This window comes from Anastrepha obliqua, chromosome 1 (genome assembly GCF_027943255.1).
Source record: "Anastrepha obliqua isolate idAnaObli1 chromosome 1, idAnaObli1_1.0, whole genome shotgun sequence".
In the NCBI taxonomy this organism is placed as follows: domain Eukaryota; kingdom Metazoa; phylum Arthropoda; class Insecta; order Diptera; family Tephritidae; genus Anastrepha; species Anastrepha obliqua.
Genome location: NC_072892.1, coordinates 176,787,588 through 176,808,803, shown reverse-complemented (window position 1 = coordinate 176,808,803; position 21,216 = coordinate 176,787,588). Strand labels below are relative to the sequence as shown.

The 21,216-nt window shown below is 39.8% G+C and overlaps 1 protein-coding gene across 1 annotated transcript; it reads left to right on the top strand.

Annotated features, from left to right (window-relative positions):
* Positions 1 to 6,210: 6,210 nt before the first annotated feature.
* Positions 6,211 to 20,855, top strand: LOC129241718 (cilia- and flagella-associated protein 58-like). Its single transcript, XM_054878202.1, has 11 exons — positions 6,211 to 6,607; positions 6,685 to 6,904; positions 6,978 to 7,107; positions 9,051 to 9,345; positions 9,428 to 9,756; positions 9,817 to 10,133; positions 15,942 to 16,120; positions 16,361 to 16,721; positions 16,784 to 17,066; positions 19,823 to 19,961; positions 20,048 to 20,855. The coding sequence occupies exons 1-11, from the start codon at positions 6,446 to 6,448 to the stop codon at positions 20,345 to 20,347; spliced, it is 2,715 nt and encodes a 904-aa protein (XP_054734177.1). The 5' UTR covers positions 6,211 to 6,445; the 3' UTR covers positions 20,348 to 20,855.
* The last annotated feature ends 361 nt before the right edge of the window (positions 20,856 to 21,216 follow it).

Here is a 21,216-nt window from a genome sequence, read left to right as displayed (position 1 = left end):
TAAAGAAAACTACTAACAATTTGTGTTGCATTTGTTTACGTGTTTAAACTGAGAAACAAAAACAAAAATATTTTTAATATCTAACGAAATTGCCGAAAAAGCTACCACAACTGAATGTATTTATGAGAAAAAAAAGAAGAAAATTCAACAATAATTTTATGTTGCTGAAAACTAATTTTTTGATATGGGAATTCAATGATTTTGTGATCTATTGTCTATTTACTTTTATTCAGCTTATTTAAAAATATTTTATTAAAATATTAAAAAAAAAAACTATCCATATTTAAATTGTATGACGGCGTATCGCAAAAAGTAAATTGTTAAAAAAAGCAAATAAAAAATAAATAAGTATATATACATTATACACAAAACAACGTAAAATTAAAAAAAAAACATAAAATTGTTTTATTTTCTACTAGCTTTAACCCGCGGCCCCGCTCGCGTAGGAGTAGTTTTGAGGGGTTTAGGATATGTATATAAAAGAATTACAAACAATCAGAAAAATATCAAGCAAAATTATTTTTATTAATTTTCTATCTCAAACCGTTTCTGAACTTTGCATTTGGGTTATAGTTGAACAGCTTATGCGGATTATGAAGTCTAGAGTGTGCTATAAATAGTGGGAAATAGGAAAAACTAAAATTTTTTATATTAAATTTAAGCAAATATTCGATTATTTGTGACGAATGAGAGTGGTGGCGCGGCCTGGGGGCTGTGGGAAGGGAGTTCCATCATAAAAACATGCCTATAACCTTCATTGGGTGAAAATATGAATGTATAAAAATTTTTACGTCATTTGGTGTAGTCGTTTCGTAGTGATGTGCGGACAACGTACAGACATTCACCTTTATAGTAAAGAAGATTATAAGAGGTAGAGCAAAAAATTTTCATATTACAACAAAAAAACTGTCAATGGACTGTCACTCCAGCAGCATTACCCGTACATCATGGTGAAAAAAGAGTTTAAATGGTGTGGTCAATATCAGACTGTTAGCCGGCTCTCAGCGAATTTGACAGAATCAGCGGATGGGCTGACGTACAGTGGCCGACAGAAGTCTACGTACACCCCTCCCTTTCGTTGTTTACAAAGTACAAACACTTTGCTTAAAAATGTGTTCATGCAATTTCATTTGAAATCTTTTTCTAATCGACTGAAGGGGTTACATGGGTTTCGTGGGTTCAAAAAATCGATTTTTTTGACTTATTAATTTATACATCTCAAGAATATAATTCTAAATTTTCAAGTAGATCCGAATAATATATTAGTTTCGGAGATACAGCCTTTGGAAGGTCTGTGCTCCAAGCCACTTTTATTTTTACTCAAAACTTTAAACGCGTTTTTCTCGGAACCGTGTTTCCAAAGTCGGTTTGTCTCGAAATCTACTCAACCGATCTTGATGAAATTTTACACAGGTGCTCGAGATACAATTTACTCTGCTTGAACGAAGGATTTTTGTTTTTTTTCAATTACAACTATTTAAAAAAAAAACAAAATGTCAAGCAAATTTGACCGAAATTTTCATTTTTTTGGAAAAATGTATGCCAAAATTCCAATTTTTACTTTTTTTCTTTCCTTCGTTCAAGCACGAGTTTATGGTCTTAAGTAAAACACTTATTTTTTTTTTTCATTTTTGATGATCCTGTCAGTAGTTATGCGGACAACGCGGACGCACCTTTTTTCGAGGGGTCACCGGAAATGACGTTACAATGGAATTTTTAAATTTCAGAAATTATTCCTTAAATATGTATCTATAAGACAGAAAAAAGTTTGAATTAAATAAATAATTTTCTACATAGAAAAAAAAAATATTGAAAATAGGTCTTTTTTTACCCTTAAAACAAATCTATTCTTTAACATAAAATAACACAGTTATGCTAAAAAAACGCAAAAACAGCGTTAACAAAAGTATACATACAGAAGCGGTTTCCTAGCTTGTACTCTGATATCCTAGGTATGCTGTGATAACGGTAAAATACCGTTTGTCTATTTCTTTCCTTTCCTTATGTTGCTTGCTTTGCTAATATTGCAATTTGAATACTTAAGCATCTAAAATGGCTCCCCGAAAAGAAATATCAGTTGCCGTTAGAAATTTAGTTATTCAGCATAGGACAGAAAAATCTTAACTTAAGTCATGCCACAGTCCAGATCATTGTAAAAAACTTGAAAAATAGTGGTTTCACCCAAAATAAGCCGTGCCGTGGCCGTCCGAGCAAACTATCTCGCAGAGACGTCAGCTTGATTCTAAAAGAAGTGGACAAAAATCCAAAAGTTTCTGCTCCGAAATTGGCCAAGGATATAGCAAGCTCATCCAACAAGTGTGTTCATCCAAGAACAATTCAAAGAGCTCTGGACAAAAACGGCTTTCATAGTAGAACACCACGAAAAAATGCTCTTATTTCTGAAAAAAAACCGTGAACTTCGCCTGGAGTTCGTCAAAGCACACAGGGAAAAGGGGATGGATTTTTGGCAAAAAGTTTTGTTTACAGATGAGTCGATGTGCAATATATCCGGTAGCGATGGAAGAGCAAAATAAGTGGAGGAAAAAAAAAATACTGCACTGAGTCCGAAGAATTTGGTATCAATAGTGAAGCGGCAATGTAATGGTTTGGGGAGCTATTGTTGCATCTGGAGTTGGAAGATTAGTATTTATTGAAGGTAATATGGATCGTTATAAATACAAATCACTATTGGAAGTCAATCTGAAATCTTCGGTGAATGATTTGGAGCTTGGTCCAGGTTGATTCATTCAACAGGATAACGATCCAAAGCACACAGCACACATTGTGAGGGATTGGCTGTTTTATCATGCTCCAAGGCAATCAAATACACCACCGCAAAGCCCAGATTTGAATATTATTAAACATGTGTGGGAAATTTTAAATAAAAAAATTAGTAAAAATCCGATTTCAAGCGCTTCAGTACTCAAAGAACGACTAATAGAAACTTGGAACAATATAACTTCTGCAGAGCTAATAAATTTAGTCACCTCGATGACGCGACGGCTTCAAGCTGTAATTGAAGTTTTTCACACTGGAGTAAGATATTTGTGTACTGTATGTAGACTTTTGTCAACATTGGTTTTAGGTTTTTTTACCATAGCTTTGCCATCTTATGTTCATGTATGGATTTATTTAAGTTTATAATGATTAGAAAAAGCTTTCAAATAAAACTGTGTAAACCCATTTTTTAGTAATGTTTTTGAACTTTCAATCGAGTGGAAATGGGGGGTGTATGTAGACTTTCGTTGGTCACTGTAGTCCGGGTAATGAATCAGTTTGTTTACGAAAATACTAAGAATGTATTAGTTATATACGAAAAAAAATTAACACAATGTGACATCGTTGCCGTCCATGATGGGAAGAATTATGAGATGGCGCCTATCGTGGTAACGTTACTTTGCTCTCAGCGAATTTGACAATGAGTGACGTAGTTTTAGCACCAGTATGGCCAGATTATCATTTTCGTAACTTGATTTAGCTTTTTTTTTGTTATTTAGTCTCGGAGTTTTAGTTTTTTCTTCATAATATTTTTCTAGCCTGTTCTCATTAAAATGCAATTATTTATAATTTTTTTTAAAATTAGCTTAATAATTCACTCAGTTTTATTAGCTTTACTTTTTTTTAACATCTGATCGCATTGCCCGCGATTGCAGTTGTTGTTGGTGTTCTTGCAAAGGACTGCATGCATTGGCATCACCGGAGCATGTAAGTTAACACCGTATTCTCCGAACTTCGCACAAATCTCTCTATACGCAAACTAGAGTTTAAGGGTTGTGGCAGGATTGGATCGAGGGAAAAATCTCCACCGAAGCTTGCACCTCTGTCTTTACTGACAGTTCCAAGATGGAATCGCAAGTCGGAGTAGGGGTTTTCTGTAAATCAGCCAATTTATCTATCTCCTTTAATCTGCCGAACACTGCTAGTGTTTGCCATCCTGCAGGTATGCAAAATGTTTAGGGAACGCGGGAGCTAGGGAGATATTAACATTTTCTCCGATAGTCAAGCCGCGATTAAGGCTCTGACGACACTATGATGCAGAACGAAATTAGTAAACTCCTGTGGGGGGATCAAATCTCTAGGATGTGCTGGTAACATTTCTCTAATCTGGGTTGCAGGACATAAGAACATAGAGGGAAATGAAATTGCTGATGAGCTTGCCAGGAACGGGACCGAATTGGTCTCAGAGGCCTCCTACCCAGTCATCGGCAACCCTCTGACAGTTGGTGAAGGGGAACTGCACAAATTATTTCTCAGGAAAGCGCAGAAAAAATGGAGCTAAATTTCTTCATGTGCTATTTCGCAAAACTCTTTAGCCCCAATACGATATACGAAGGACTCAGAAAATCTTTTGGATCCCTCACCATTCAATTTTCAAATTCATAGCTGTATTTACCGGTCACTGGACGATCGGCACACTCCCGGAAAAGCTAGGGTTAGCATTTAACCCCCATTGCAAAAGCTGTGGGGACCTTTCAGAGAAGGAGACTGGATCACAGATCACTATCTGTCTCTAGATCACCTCCCTGTTTGGCTGCAGGGAAGTTATTGGGATGGAGGTCAATTCTCTTGGGTGAGCAGCCAACATTTCCCTGATCGGTGTTCCAGAATATCAGAACATGGAGGGAACCGAAACTGTTGATGAACTTGCCAGGAAAGGGAATGAATTTGTCACACAGGCACATAATTTCTGCAGAAGCTGTCTAGATAAAGAAGAGAAAGCGCCGTTTGCACACCTTCTGTGCCACTGTTCTGCTCTAGCCAGACGAAGTTTCACTACTTTAAGTAAATAATTCTTTAACGAGGTGGAAATCAGAGATCTTCTTAAGTTTTTGAAGAGTTCACATTGGTTTTAAGAAGATCAGGACAAGTTCCGCATGCGGTATCATAGTGCACTAAGAGTCTGAATGTTTCATAGTAGACAACCGCTACAACCTATTATAAAAAAATATTTTCTTGAGCTTCCTGGTATTGGAAACGCTGAATGTGGGAGGTAAGGTTCGGAGCTGTGCTGAATTTCTGTAGCGGTAAGGCTGTTTCGATACGTTCCGTTAATGCAATAGCATTCCCAAAAGTGCATGGAATTATTTTATGCTATTAAAAAAACAAGTCGCTTAAAGAGGTAGGCTCAGGTATTTGCTCTTTCTTCCGCCATTTAAATATATATAATATATATACCTATGAAATGAGACTTTTTTTCAATTTCAAACGATATTAACAAAAAATTGCTACAAATTTAATCTTCAAAATAGCCATCGCTAGAGACACATTTTCCCATCTCTCAGGCAATTTGTGGATGCCGCACCAAAAAAATTGGCCGTCTTTGGCTGCAAACCAATCATCGAGCCATTTTGTTGACTTCTTCGTGAGAAGTGAAGCGCTGCTCGGAAAGTGCGTGGCCCATCGATGCAAACAAATGATAATCGGAAGGCGCCAAGTCTGGTGAGTAAGCCGCATGCACGAGTGGTTCCCAATACGTCTCCACCAATTCCCGGGTCGCTCTTCTTCGATGTGGCGGTGCATTGCCACATTGTCAGTTCATGCGGCACCCATCTTCCGACCTTTAAAATCATGCCCATGACTTTCAAAGTTTGGAAATGGTTTTTTGGGTCACTCCCAACTGCTCTGCCATCATTTCTTGCGTTTGACTATCATCTTCATCCAACAATGCTTGCAATTCGGCGTTCTCAAACTTTTTCGGTGGCCGGCCACGGTCCTCGTTCTCCATGCTAAAATCACCACTTCGGAATTTTTCAAACCACCTGAAGCAGTGTGCTCTACTTAGAGCATATCCACCATAAGCTTCTATAAGCATTTGATGCGCTTGAGAAGCGTCTTTCTTTAATTGATAACAGAAAATCAACGATGTCCGCGAATCGTAGTTTGAAGGCTCGAAATTCGACATTTTTAAGAGTGACAAAAATGCATTGTTATATGAAACGTAACAAACAATGAACTGAATATTGTTGACAGATGACAGAAGAAAAAACAAGACATTTGGGAAGATTTAAAAATACTCACAGCGACATTTATATACTAATAGCTGAAAGTCTCATTTCATAGGTATATATTATAAATAAGTTTTTAAAAAGATGTATCGAATACTTTTTTCGTCTCTCTCTATATGTGAACATCCCATTTCTATGATCGACTTTTCGAAAAAATTTCCTTTTAAATTAATGACAATGTTTTTTCACTCAATCACTTTTGAACAAGAAGCAAATAAAATTCTTAAACTGAAAAATTATATATTTAGAGAAAGAAATATTTACACAAATAGCAAAGATTTCTTAAAGCAAATAAACGTACAAATTGAAAAAAACAAGCTTTCTAACAAAAATCTCGTCATCTTCCCCAAACTATTTTGTACCCTGCAAAAAAAATTGCCAGAAATCTATTTTCCATAAATTTTCTCATTGGCGCCTATACGAAAATAAATTAAAATAAAATGCCACCGAAAAAGCGTAAAGACAAAGGCAAAAAGAAGAAGGAGTCCATAAAGGAAGAGTCTCCGGAACCGCAAGTCATATTATCTGACCCTTCTATATATGACCATGAATTGGATTTGTTGGAAGACCTAAACGATGACTTCTTCTCAGCAGCCAACTTGGTGAGACGGCAATAATTTAAGCCCAGACCAGACCAGCTGGCCCACCTAATTCTTTTGCTTTCTATCGCCCCTCTTAGACAATACAAAAACTAATGGAAGTGAACCATACTTACGAGGCTTCGAAAATAAAAAAATATGTGGACTTAATATTCAATTTACATCGTCGCTTTGCCGATGAGGTAAAAGAGACGTCCCTGCTGAGACCACAGGTGATACGCGCGGAGAATAAGTTGCGCTTAGCTTTGGAGCTGACTGCTAATTCAGAAGAGGCTATGGAAAAGCTGCGTGAAGCGCTCAGTATGTGGAGGCAGTCATTTGTGTGATGAATGATAAAATATTTGCTGATGTTTAATCTTTGATGCTTGTTTAGGTAAGGCTTGGATGGAGAGTGATGCCTCGTTATTGCGGGAACAAGACACACAGGAGCGTTTGCAGGAAGTGATGATAAAATGCGAAGGAATGGAGAGTAAGGAGGTGAAGAAACAGGATGATACGTCAGAGTAAGTTTCGATTAGAAGGAAACTTTGCAAATGCTTTTGTAGAATAAAAGACAAATTGAGTATTTCGCGTGAGGCTCGGTTTGTTAGAAACAAAGTAAACTCGTAATATCGCAAGTTAGGCATGAGGCGTAGCGACTGTTAACAGGACGGAAAGTCTTAAAACAGTTTCAAAGCACAACAGCGACCAGAGGTGTCGGCAGAAAACTCACTAGAGCCCGGATTTAGATACATTCGTTCTGCGTGTCTCGTTGATCGTCTCGAGCTCGTCAGCTGTGGTGGGTGGTAATTGATCTTTTATTACGGCATGCACGCGTGGAATGCTATTTAATAAAGGTGCTGATTTCACGGGCTAGCGGTTGGCGGATCTCGCTTTTATACTCAAAGATACTTGCCTTTTCCTCAGGGCCGAATCGACTCCTATAGGTCATCCCTACAGTAGCTCTCGCCCGTTTCATCTGCCCCCGCTTGATCTCTTCTGCAAATATTCAGCAGTCTGCTCCGCTTTAAGGCTCAGAGCGAGCTCTCAATGGAAGACTGTCACACATGGACATTCAACCATCTTAGACATCTATACGGATATACCCAGTGATTGTGATTATCACCTTGCTATTCCCTGCTTCGAAAGGGATTTCTCAGTGAAAATCTCTTCTAGGCTGGAATGGCTTGAAGAAGATCCATGACTCAAAACACCCGTAAGATCTACACGGACGGATCTAAAATAAATACTGGTGTAGGATCCGGGTTATATTGTGAAGAGCTTTTTATCAGTGAATCCTTTAAACTACCGGATCACTGTACTGTTTTTCAAGCGGAAATAAATGCTATTCATGAAGCCTTAAGATGGTTAGAGATAAACAAAATATCATTAAAAGATATCTGCCCTATCGATCAAGTTGCCCTATGGGTTCTGGACGCTTTCCAGATAACATCAGGAAGTGTCTTACATTGTCGCCAATTTCGTAATGGGATGGGATGGCTAAACAGTATTGTATTATCTTATGCTGGGTTCCAGGCTACAGAGTTGTACCAGGAAAGTGTAGGGCTGACCAACTTGCAAGAGAATGCACCTGTATGCCAAACATATAAATTATTTTAACGGGGTACCTCTCGCCATTTGTAAGCTTCTTTTTATGGACGCACTTATCAATTCCGTAAAGAAAAGATGGATTAGTGACAATTAGTACCTGTGAAATTGCTAGGCAAACATGGCCAAGGCTAAATTTACGTCTACCCAAGAATTTTATAAAAGTGAGTAGACTTCAAATTTGAACCTTAGGACGGACCATCACAGGACATTGTTTCAAAGAAAATCACGCAAGCAGATTAGATTCGTTTACATGCATGATTTCTATCGAAGCTGTAGGAATGAGGAGGAGTTGGAAACAATTCAACGCCTTCTTTGCACAAGCCCGGCTCTAGCCAGAAGCAGTACCGATATTTAAGATCCTACTTCTTAAGAAATATGGATAATCTATACACTTTAGGTATCAACAAACTTTTACGCTTTGTCCAAAGCTCAGGATTGTTTAAACTAGAAAGGGTTATGTAGCCCAGCCCCTGCGGCTCACAACGGTCCCATTTCGTGGTCTAAGTGGCATTGGCTGCCAAACCTCTCTACCTACCTAAGTGGATCAATGGTTTCGGTTTCGGATTCTCGTTCACCATTGATTAAAATACTACACTGCAATGACGGCATCATCGGTCCTTATTTCTGTCGAAATGAAAAAAGAGCTACTGTTACGGTAAATGGCGGGCACTATCGAGCCATTATGACTGAAGTTTTGTTTCCAAAAATGTATCAGCTTAACATTGTCGATATGGTGCCAGCAACAAGCGCGCTTAAAAATCGATTTATTGCAATATTGGCGCACATACGCCAAAAAATTGTCTACTAGATTATAATAAAATTCCTTCCATTCCTAATTCCTTTTATTCGTCCTCAGATTTGGCCATTTATCGAAGTATAAAAATATTATCTTACGTGAACGCGATCGTCTCAACGGGGAAGTAAACGATCTTGAGAAGCGTGTACAATTTCAACGTTACTATTCTGAATCTCTCGAGTATATGAACAAAAACAATGAAGAGAGTATAGTAAAGATGAGTATGCAAATTCGCCAGCTCGAAACGGAGAAGGGCAATTTTGAGATCAAAATTCGAAGTCTTCTAAACAACCTGGATGATCAGAAGGAGATCAATACGCGCACGGCCTTGAGATTCGATGCCGTGAATCGTGAGGTAATCGGGGCCATTTTTTGTCGCATCCTTGTTTGTTTATTTGTTTACTCATCACTAATTACTTACCTGTTTTGCCGGTCAGTTAATGGAAACTCAAAGGAAATTAGCGAGGAAGGTAGCCGATTTCGATCAGCAAAAGCATGTATTGGAGAAATTGCGTAATGACAACATAGTAAATAACAGACAGATACTTAAGAATGAGGAAGATATAGCCGATCTGCGTAAAGACGTGCGTGAGAATGAGGATTTAATTAGAGCGTTGCGTTTGGAGGATAAAGTAAAGGCCAATACAATAACTCAATTAACTAAAAAATACAAGAAAGCGGTGCAAGATCATAGCTCTATCTCATCCAAATTGTACAAACTGAATCGGCTAAATCATACCCTGGGCGAAGATATAACGCGCCTAAAGTGAGTGCTTCAGGTCTACCCTCCTAGTGGATAAGTAATGATTGTTTGTGCTTTGTTTAGAAACCAAATCAATGCATTGGAAAAGGATGTGCTTAATTCCACTTATAAATTCGATGAATTGCGCCGCGCCAAGGAGCACATCCAACATGAACGAGACGCATTGCGCAGCGATATTGTCAAATTGAACAATCAGATTGCGGACCTCAAACATACCATCATGATGCAGTCTATTCATATCGACGGACTGCAATTGGATATAAGCAAGTTGAATGTGAAACTCGACGAAATGCGTTTGAACGTTTCAAAAGCGGAGAAAGAGCGCGACGAAATGGCGCAAGAGGTTGAGACCCTGCATGAGCGTATCGAATACCAACAAGGTAGGTGTTATTATGTTTTGAAAATAAGTGTTGAGTTGAGTTACTTGGAAACGGAAAATAACTTCATTGTCGATGTATTCCTTGAGGTTTGAAAACAAATTAAAACAAATAACGAAGTAGAAAAACTGCAAAGGGCGGAACTGAACTTGACTCGAGTGTTTCCGAGACAGATTATTTAAGGATTATATATACAGACGATAAGGCGACAGCCGTAGCCGAAAGTTTTTTCTAATAGCGGTTGCCCCTGGGCAGGCAATGGCAAGCCTCCGAGTATATTTCTGCCATGAAAATCTTCTCATAAAAATATGTGCCGTTCGAAGTCGGGTTGAAACTGTAGGTTCCTTCATTTGTGGAACAACATCAAGACGCACGCCACAAATAGGAGGAGGAGCTCAGCCAAATACCCAAAAAAAAGGGTGTACGCGCCAATTATATTTATATATAATGCCTTGAAATCCAACGTAGAATCTCTTTTGAAAACAAGTGCTACTTTGGACTAAGTAGGCAACCGAGTAGTAAACTCCTCTCTCGACAAACAAAACTAACAGTCTACAAGGCTCTCATCATGCCCATCTTAGCATATGGCGCAGAAGCTTGGACGATGACAACAGCCGATGAGATGCACCTTAGAGTGATTGAGAGAAAGATTCTTTGGAAGATTCTTGGACCTTTGCATGTTAGCAACGGCGAGTATCACAGGCGATGGAACGATGAGCTGTATGAGCTTTACGACGACATAGACATAGCACAGCGAATAAAGATCCAGCGGTTTCGTTGGCCTATCTAGGAATTATCATCGACAAAAAACTCACTTGGGAGGCCCACGTTAACTCAGTAATAAAAAAGGCGACGAAAAAACCCTGGATAACAAAAGAACTCTTGGGTAAATCCTAAAATAACCTTGAGGAGCTACACCCAAATGGTAAGACCTATTGTACTATATGGGGCTTTGGTATGGTGGGTCAACTGGTCAACTGTGGTGGTACACAAAACAGTGTAAACTACAAAGGCTAGCGTGCCTAAGCATAAAAGGGGCCATAAGAACTACCCCAACTGCTGGCATGGAAGCGCTTTTAAATTTACCACCGCTACATTTAGCAACACAAGAGGAAGCTACTATGCAAACACTCCCTTTTCATATGAAAGCAAAACTTAAACCAGGCGATCTTACTGGACAGCTTAATATCTTGAACAGGGTTCAACATGCAGTATGCATAACCCAGGCGAATGTGAACACTCGGAACCCGTACTCAATTTTATAAATAGATACAAGGATATCTTCCGGTCTAGCGAAGAGTGGAACACTAACCCAACATGGATAAATGAGGACTCACAAAAATTCTATACAGATGGTTCCAAATCCCTATCACTAAGTACGGATACCACAATTTTTCATGCGGAGCTCTTCGCCATAATGGAAACAATGGAAATCGTATCCAAAAGAGGGTTCGAGAAATTAAAATTAAAATACTTTCGGACAGCCAATCGGTTCTCAAAGCCTTGAATAGCTTCACATCCAAGTCAAAAGTCTTAATAGAGTGTAACAATGCACTCAACAAACTGGCCACTCATAATCATTTCTCACTGATTTGGGTACAAGGACATGAGGGGCACGAAGGAAACGAGAAGGCAAACTTTATTGGGCCAACCCTATTTTTCGGCTTAAAAAAACAACCTAAAACAGGAAACCAAAAAAATGGATTCAAACTAAAATCAGGGAACGCCGGAACGGCACAAGCGGCCTTAATCACTCCAAAAAGTTTTTGAACTTCAATGCCATCAGAGCAAAATCTGCTCTAACCCTAGATAAAAAGGGCCTCAGATTACTCGGTGGAGCACTTACAGGTCACTTTGCTTGTAACAAACACTTTAACACAATATGATTATCTAGTAAAAGATTATGCAGGTTCTGCTGTGATGAAGAGGAGTCTATGGAACACTTAATCATCAACAGTGGGGCATTAAGCCATAGGAGACACAGTGTCCTGAGCTCGTACCTACTAAAGGAGGAAGACCTACAATTGCTCCCTCATAAGGAGCTGATTCGATTCCTCGGTGTACTAAGTAATTATAATTAAGTAATTTAGGGCGCACAATAGATAAAGGCCTTAGCCTAATCCGTACAACCATTACCCTTCGTTGGCTGGGCCATGTCATCTTAATGGATACAAACGCTCTGGCTCTGAATGTGTTCGATGCGGTACCAGCTGGTGGTAGCAGAGGAAAGGGAAGTCCTCCTTTACGTTGGAAAAATCAGGTGGAGAAGGACTTAAATTCACTTGGTGTTTCCAACTGGCGTCGGGAAGCACAAGAAAGACACGACTGGCGCGCTTTGTTAGACACGGCCAAAATCGCTTAAGCGGATATCGCGCCAATCAAGAAGAAGAAGATATACAATCCATAGATATCATTGATTTAGATGATATGATAAGCAGGCCTGGTGCGGTGTCTGAGATATAATAACCTCCCTGTTACGTGGTAGCTTCTTTACGGATGGATCCAATATGGATCCAATATGGCGGAGGGAGTAGGAACTGTCTTTTGACCGCAATTTGATCGTCAAAAGTTTTTCAGACTCCCTAATTACTATAGCATATTTCAAGTTGAAGTCTATACCGCAACAAAAGCAGCTGAATTGGCTCTGGAATTAACCCCTTTTAACTCGTGGACAAAGCTATTAAAGCAATTATGGCTCCCTGGACTAACTCGGAATGCGTGCAACACTGCAGATCCAAAATGTATGAGCTCTGCGGAAATAGGCAGGTCACTATTTACTAAATATCAGGACACAAAGAAATAGAACGAAATGATGAGCTCGCTAAGGCAGGTATTTGCTTGCCCATCACTCTCCTTTCTAAAAACGGAACTAAATGAGAAACTAGCTCCGTAAATGCAGTCGAACACTGGGAACACTCAACCTCGCAAATAACTGCCAAAATTACGCTGAGGACTTGAAATACGAACACTACAAACTTCATTTTATCACTCTCTAGAAAAGACTGCAAAATATTGGTTGGAGTACTGACGGAACACTGTCGCGCAGCCAAAATGGAATTAGTCCAGAGTGAGGGGGTAGCACATGCAGCGAAGCAAATGTTATGGGTACTTTGGAATACCTACTTTGCCACTATCCTGCTCTTTGTAAGACTAGACAAATGTGCCTAGGACCAACATATTTTTCATTCTTAAAGGATATTGCTGACAAAAGGCTGAACGGATTGTTAAAACTTGACGTGCACCAAGAATTACATAAAGTAATAATTCGACTCCAAATACACAGAACTGGTGGAATGGACCCTTGAGGTCTAAGTGAGCCCTTTTTGCAGATCAGCGAGCACTACCTACCCATCTACCTACGTGGTAGCTTGCGAGGTGTGAAAATTAAGTTGCGTAGAAAACAAATTTGGGCCACACCGGGCGCAACTTACACTCAAAGGCTTATTTATTTTCACGTTATCTTTGGAGGAACCATCGGCCGATTTTTCTTCAAAGACGAGCCTAGCGCCAATGTAACAGTAAACGGCGAACGCTATCGCGCTATGATAAATGACATTTTTACGCCGGAAATTGAAGTCATCGTGATCTCCACAACATTTCGTTCTAACAAGGCGGCAATACTTGCCACACAGCCATACAGCCTTTGAAACAATGCATGAGCAATTTATCTCTCGTCTCGTACCTTTCTCGGTCTGGATTGGCAACCAAGATCATGTAATATCACACATTTGGACTTTTATTTGTGGGGGTATGTAAAGTCTAAATGCTTTGTGGATAAACCAGCCTCGACTAAAGCATATGAAGCCAACATTACTGAAGTTATTCACGAGATAGCGACCGACCGACCGAAGCCCTCCAGCGAATCATTCAAAATTGGTGTTTACGGATGGCCGAATTGCGGCGCAGTTGCAGCTAACATTCGAAAGAGATTATCTTTAAAAAATAAATGTCATGAGTGGTTTTATACAAAAATAATAAAGTTACCCCTAAAGTGATTCGGGTCCGGAAATGATTGCATGAGGATGCAGTATGAGAAATCAATCCAGGGTTTCACTACCGTCTTTAGAACCGCAAGTCTCAGTGATTTTGAAAGGTCCTCGTCAATGATCCCTTCCACTTGGTGAATAAGTTCTGCAGATCGCACAGTGTCAGGGCGTTGCTCATGTTTTTTGCGTTTTACAACAGATTCTGCAGGACCGCATGATGCTTCTAATCCACTGCGAACCTTACGGGCGAATGAACGGGAGCACTTAAGAAATCTAGAGATTTCTAAATCGGTGTGATTTGCGCAAATAGCGACAATAACTGCATGTCTCTGCATTTCTTGAGTTAAGTTGTAGCCCTCCATGTCTTATGTGAAAAAGAACAAAAAGAAAAATAATAGTTTCGGGAAGTGATAGCCACATATATGCACGCCTTGAAATACTGTATGCCCCCTGTAAATTAAACAGTGGCGTTGTGAAAATGAGTAAGTCACACTACAAGCAGCTCGAAAATCGATTGGCCAGGCAGAATATCTGATAAGTTAGGTTGTCACTAGAAATGAGACCTGGATATTTAAGAATTCCCCTGAGTTCTATAAACTAAGCCAACGGCGTGTGGAAACGGGTGGCAAGTGACTAACGAAAGCGAGACAGTGAGTGGCCAGTTCCGTGACGACGTTTTGGAGAGGCTGAAGGCACGCTTTCACTGTGGGAGTCCCAAACTCAACGAGAATGATTGGATCTTGACAACGCACCGGTAGGGCATTCTAACATTGCCGCATCCACTCTACAGCACCGATGTCGCCTCCTGCGACTTTTTCTTATTCGCCAAGATGAAGTCGCACCTCAAGGGAACAATCATATCGTTGTGTACGAGGCCATTGAAGCTTAATTTGCTGCTTAATTTGTAGCTTAATTTGTTAGCTTGGGCGGATTTCTAAGTAAACTTTCTATCGTGGGAGCACCGTTGGAATCATGGCTCTGAGCTAGAGGCAGACTATTATGAAGATCGATAAAAAATTTTGTTTGTAGCTTCCTTTGCTTGCATTTTTTTTTACAGAATATCATAACTTAGTTGCCACACGTGACCTTTGTGGCAAATTTTGTTCCTTAGTTAGAGAAGTATCGCAGTTTTTGAAGTTTTTGGAATTACCGTTATACGGAAATAGAGAGTTAACCACCCATTCGATTTTGCCCATTTCGAAAACCAACCGTTCCTTTACCAAAAGTCGCATGTGGGCTGATTTTGTTGAGAAATCTCTGCCGATGTAGCCGAATGCTATGGTGAGTGCCTTCCATACCAAAAATTATAGGAAAAGATTTGTCTAATAGTGGCCGCCCCTTGGCAGGTAATACCAAACCTCCGAGAATATTTCTGCCATGAAAAGGCTTCTTATAAAAAATATCAGCCGTTCGGAGTCGGCATAAATTTGTAGATCCCTCCATTTGAGGAACAACATCAAGACGCACGCCACAAATAGGAGGAGGAGCTCGGCCAAACACCCAAAAGGTGTACGCGCCAATTATATATACATATATAATCGGTATTCGGAGATATTATCGATACTTGTAGATATCGATAACTTCGATATCGATAGTATCTTAAGGTTTGATTACAAATTCAAAACTTCAAGCAAATATTGTATCAGTCAAGGTGGCAAATGTCAATAAGTGAAAAAAATGATTTTAAAATTTCAATAAAGTCACAAATTTTAATTAGTATAAAGAAATTAGTTGAATTTGATAAAAAAAAATTATTGTTAAAGATTCAAAATGTCAATTCTGTTAGTCAATCCAAATATTTAAATAACAACTTCTTTGCATGCAGAACAAATACAGTTGAAATCGAATCAAGTGGCGGATCTCAGCGAGAAATTACAACAAAAGCACTTAACACTGATCAACGTCAAAAAGCAATTGGAGATTGCGCACTCAGAAAAAATGGGCCTCAGGCGAAGTTTGGAAACCTGCACGCAGGAGCGCGACAATTTCCGCGTACTACAGACGGTACAAGGGTGCACCTTCTTAATCACCAAATACATATAAACTTACAAACAGGCGCAAGTAAGGATCACTGACCTATTGGTAGTCAAGAAATTAGTACAGAGATCAGTAGAATAATTGTGGAAAAAAATGCTTTGTTAACTAAAATATTGAGGGTTACCAAAGGTCATAAGGTCAAGATCTTTACTTTCAGCCTTAAGCAGAGAAGCATTCCACTTACTCTTTTTTCATTTTGTTCACTAGAAAACGAATCATCAAATACAACAACTTACCGCAGAAATTATGGTCAATCAAAATAAGATCGCCAATCTGAATCTGCAAATAGAGCGTTTGAACAACGAAAAAAAGGAGCTCCAGTCTGAATTGAAGAACAAGGAGAATTTGCTGGCGAGTGTGCGGCGTGATTTGCGTGAGATTAAAACCAAAAATGAGAATCTACACAAGACTATACACGAGGATGGGTTAAAGTTCATGAAAATGTCACAGGACCTGGACGAGACGCGCAAAGAGAAGAACCTGATTGGTTTGCAAATGGTGCGACGCAATGATGAGATCGTAGTGCTGCGCGACAAACTCTGCAATACACAAGCGGCTTTGGATCAAGGTGCTGAAACGCAAATATGTCCAATCCCACTAAATGTTTACTTCCTTTAATTCTACATGCAGGTCAAACCCAATACAATCAGCGGGTTGAGGATATCCGCCTGCTGAAAATGGAAATAGCCAACTTGCAAACGGAACGTGATTGTTTGACGCGTGCTATTAAGAGTACAGCAGATATGCGTGAAGAAATCATAAGATTACAGCGTTCTTTGAATCAGGAACGCATCAAGGTGCGCTCACTCACGGAGGATGCGAAGACACCGACTGGAGTGCATCGTTGGCGCATACTTAAGGGTGAAGATCCGAATCGCTATCAGTTGTTGGAGAAAGTGCAGATGTTGCAAAGGTGAGCGAGTAAATGAGAAGAAAGGCTTATTTTAGCCAGAATTGTTCTGGAGTTTCAGGTTGGTTCTCGAATTTGATTGAGAAACAATTGCTTCGTAGTGGTTTGGTATCTTAAGCACGACTTTATTTTATGAAGCTCAATAGGTTAGTGGAAGCACCCCTTCTTTTGAATTTTGTTTTTTAGGAGGTGTAAAAGTAATCGAAACCCTTAGTCAGTGTGGGACTTTAACGCCACTAAAAATACTCTACATCTTGCAATACGGCAGTTGCTCTTGCTGCTGCGTTCAATTCCACAATAGTTCGTGTTGCAAAAGCTTTCATCCGTCTTTATTATTAGGCCGAGATTATTGGGCGTTAGAAACACACCAGTTTTGTTTGGTAGGTCGTCTCGTGCAGTAGCGAGCCTGATGCAATAAAATACCACATGTTCGATAGTCTCCTCTTCGTCCAAGCATTCTGGGCAATAAGCCGATGCAGATATTTTTGGAAGCATCCATGCCCGCTTAAAAGCTGCGTGCTCTCTGTGTTTTCGACAGATCCACTCGTTAATCCATGGGAACAACCTATGCGACCACCGGGTGACCGTTCCCATTTCGATTGCCATTCAGCTATCGAGGTTGTTGTTGTTGTTGTTGTAGCAGTACCTTTGTACAGTGAGACTCTCACCACCTTCTTAACCTAGCGACCCCCTAATGCCGTTATCGGAGTCCAACCACCACCAATCGCAGACGAAGAGCTCCAATTTCCCCGAGAGTCCCGCGTAACCTTGGCACAATTACGTTCTGGATATTGTAGCAGGTTAAACTCCTACCTATCCAGAATCGATCCCGACATACTAAACATATGTCCGGCATATTAAGGCACCCCACACGACACTAACCACCTTTTCAGATGTCCCATTAAACCCACTCATCTAACACACCTCTCCCTCTGGATCCAACCCGTCGAAACAGCTATCGAGGTAGAACGTTCTGCTTGTTCGAGTTCCTCTGTCAGCTTGGGACCTCTTCTGTTCATTTGCCCGGCTGTTTATAGACTGCATGGCCTGGTTCTCAAGGCACTTATTCTGCAGTAAAATGGCACTTTTTTGTTTCAGCCCAGATTGGAGAGGCCCGAGCATTTTGGAGTCGGTCACTGTGGAAAGATTTTTTCTCCTGGTGCCCTGTGGTCCTCCTATATTAGGTAGCATTCCCAAAAGGCCGTTGTTAACCTTTGTCGCCTTCACACTAACAGCTCTAAGATGTTCCCTGAATATTAGTCGGGAATCAATGCACATGGCAAGATATTTAATAGATTCCTGGTATTCTATATCGCGGCCACCAAGTGATATTGATAGTTTTTCTTTCAGCTTGCACCTACAAATTCGTACCCCTACATATCTTGTATTTACAGGACAATGCAGCAATCAATCCAAGGCGGGGGAGCTGAGACAGGTGATTGCACCGTGAAATGAGGGGTATGGGGTTCCTTAAAAATCAATGTTCTGCTCCTGGAAAGGTGGGATTAGCGTGAATTCAGCGGGCGTTGTGTTAGTGTACAAACGTGCAAAGTCGAGAGATATTTCTGGTTACGTGTAGATCGAAGACGCTCGACGGAACAGTTGTCGAATTTTGTGGCATTGTCCGTTAGATATCGACGCGGTTAGACTTTCTGTAGCAGCCTCCTGGAGGATGGAATGGAATGATTTCAGCTTCTTCTCCTCAGCTGTATTGCTCTCACCGTCCTGGCTCTCTCTTTTTGCTACATCTGCGAATATACTTGCAGCAGATTTAGATATCTTACACCTGATAAATTTCACCAGTAGTATGAAGGGGTTAACACAACCGGAATCATCATTTTCTGGGATGTTTCGATAATCAAGAACTCAAATTCAGTCTATGGAAATCTTGTGGAACTTTTTAAGGTTCCGCATTTTAAGTCTTATGAATCACGTTGTATCTAAACAGTTTTATGAATTTGCTTCGTAGCTTTTAACAATAATCTGATATTGAGATCTATCTTGGCAGACCCATTTTTTGTATTTAGTGAAGACACCCGAGCGATGACTGATATTTATATCTTAATTCTGCGCAAGCAGGACAGTTAACGAGAAAGTGCTGAGATGATTCCACCTCATCCTTCATTCAACTGACGCAAAAAGGACTAATATTTTGTACACCTCAGGAGATCCCTCGAACGCCTCAGATTGACTCATGGCCAGAAAGATTTCGTGACCTTACAAGTTTGTAGCATTCGCTGAGGTGACGTGAAGCTCACATCTCCAGGAGCAGACCGTAGGTAGTCAACGGGATCCCAATCCTCACATATCGCAGGGTAACTATCTCACAAGTCCACTGTCTAGCCAGCTCATCTGCCTTGTAGTTCCCTGCAATGTCGCTATGACCAAGCACCCAGATTAGTCTTATATCAAAGAATTCGGCTGCGATCGAAAGTGAAGTCAGGTATTCCCTTACCAGTTTCGAGTGCACCATCATTGACCGCTACCTCTGCTTGGGATATACTGCAGTGGTATGCTAACCTGAACTTGAGTCTGATGGGGAGGTACACACGAGTTATTAAAATATTCTAATAAAACCTCTTATTTTAAATACCATGAGAAATGTCTAATCCAGATTCTTCCGTCCAACCTTGCCATTAAAAAATATTTAGATCTTAAAGTAGCCGTCCTTTAAATGAGTAAAGAAAAAATTTCTTGAAATATATTCAACAACTATCGGCACAACCATGGATTAAATTTGTGAAACTTAACTCTTTCAGACGAAATCTGAAACAAGAGATTCATAAAGAGAAGCTTGAGCAAAAGCTGGAGGAAACTCATCGCGTGTGTGACTCACTGAAACGAGTGGTAGAGAATCTGCCAACAACAGAAGTTAAGCAAAAGCTTGTCGTGACGCAGGTGAGCGAGAAATAATAAAAACATTCATATATCATTTCTCATCTCTTTTTACATATTTGGCACTCCTTCCTCTCCTCCCTTTTTAGCGTATAAATCGTTCACAGCTAAAGAAATTGAAAGCGCTTAGCGCTGAGTTATCGATCAATCAAATTGAACTGAAAGCGCGCGAATGCATTATTGAAGAATTCAAAGACTCGTTGAAGAAAGCAAAGCAACAACAAAATTGTGAAGAACAAAGCGTTACAGAGCCGACACAGTCTGCGATATCAAGCGCTGTGGTGCCGTATGTCTATTCTAGCCACGAGAATTATATGGATTGCATTTTTGTGGAGACTAGCGATCACAGCCAAGATATGCATGAGCTTAAGACTGGCTTGACGGTTTAAATATATCAACTGCTTTGATTTTTTTTTGTTTTTTTAAGTTGAAATTTGAAAACATATAGGTTTATAGGTATGAAAACAAATTTGCGAGGAAAACCGTTTGTGAAATTTCTTAGTAGACAAAAATGAATTTAATTCTCTGGTGATATGCGAACCCAATGGACGTAAAGTTCTCTTGGCATTGAATGAATAATCAAATTTTTACTGAGATGCTGAAAAGAAGCAAATGTACTATATTTTCAGCTTCTCAGTCTTGTGTGATTTGTTCATTCTTTGCGAAGAGCTTTTTTCCGTAGGAATTCCACACTAGCATTCCGCTCCAGTTCATTTCTTCGTATGCCCTTATCATTTCCTAGCTTATCTAACACAATTTTGAATTGATTATCAAATTTTACTACCTAGAATTGAAAATAGAGTTAATTTTTTTTCGAGATTTCTTTAAAAAAATCAATATGTAAACTATTGTAAATTCAATAAACCAGCACCGTTTATTATAAGTAGGTCAAGTAAAGAGTTTGAGCCTTTTTCGCATTTTTTCGATAATGAAGTCTATAGATGATCCAATGCATTCTACCCACTTTGAGGATAATTTCTTAACTTCTCGTCTCTATTGGTAAATGAGCTTATTTTTCGTAGTCTCTCTTGAGGTCACAACTATATGGCGGATGCGTTTGAATTTCCCATTAAAGTTCTGTTGTTGTATCAACATAAACATTCCCCATACATATATGGGGCGGGCTGCTGAAGTGACAGTCCTTGGCCGGATATAAATTCCGGCCGTTCCGCTTACGTAGAACCGACTGTCGTGGAAACGCCATTCAAGCTCTCGGAGCTTCTTCTGGATGCGTCGTTAAAGAAGTGTTCTGCCTGGT

Excerpts from the sequence above, each read along its gene's own strand:
- LOC129241718 (XM_054878202.1), top strand. The coding sequence starts at position 6,446 with ATGCCACCGAAAAAGCGTAAAGACAAAGGCAAAAAGAAGAAGGAGTCC. Across the intron at positions 9,346-9,427 it reads TCGATGCCGTGAATCGTGAG|TTAATGGAAACTCAAAGGAA; the intron begins GTAATCGGGGCC and ends TTTGCCGGTCAG. Across the intron at positions 19,962-20,047 it reads AAAAGCTTGTCGTGACGCAG|CGTATAAATCGTTCACAGCT; the intron begins GTGAGCGAGAAA and ends CTCCCTTTTTAG.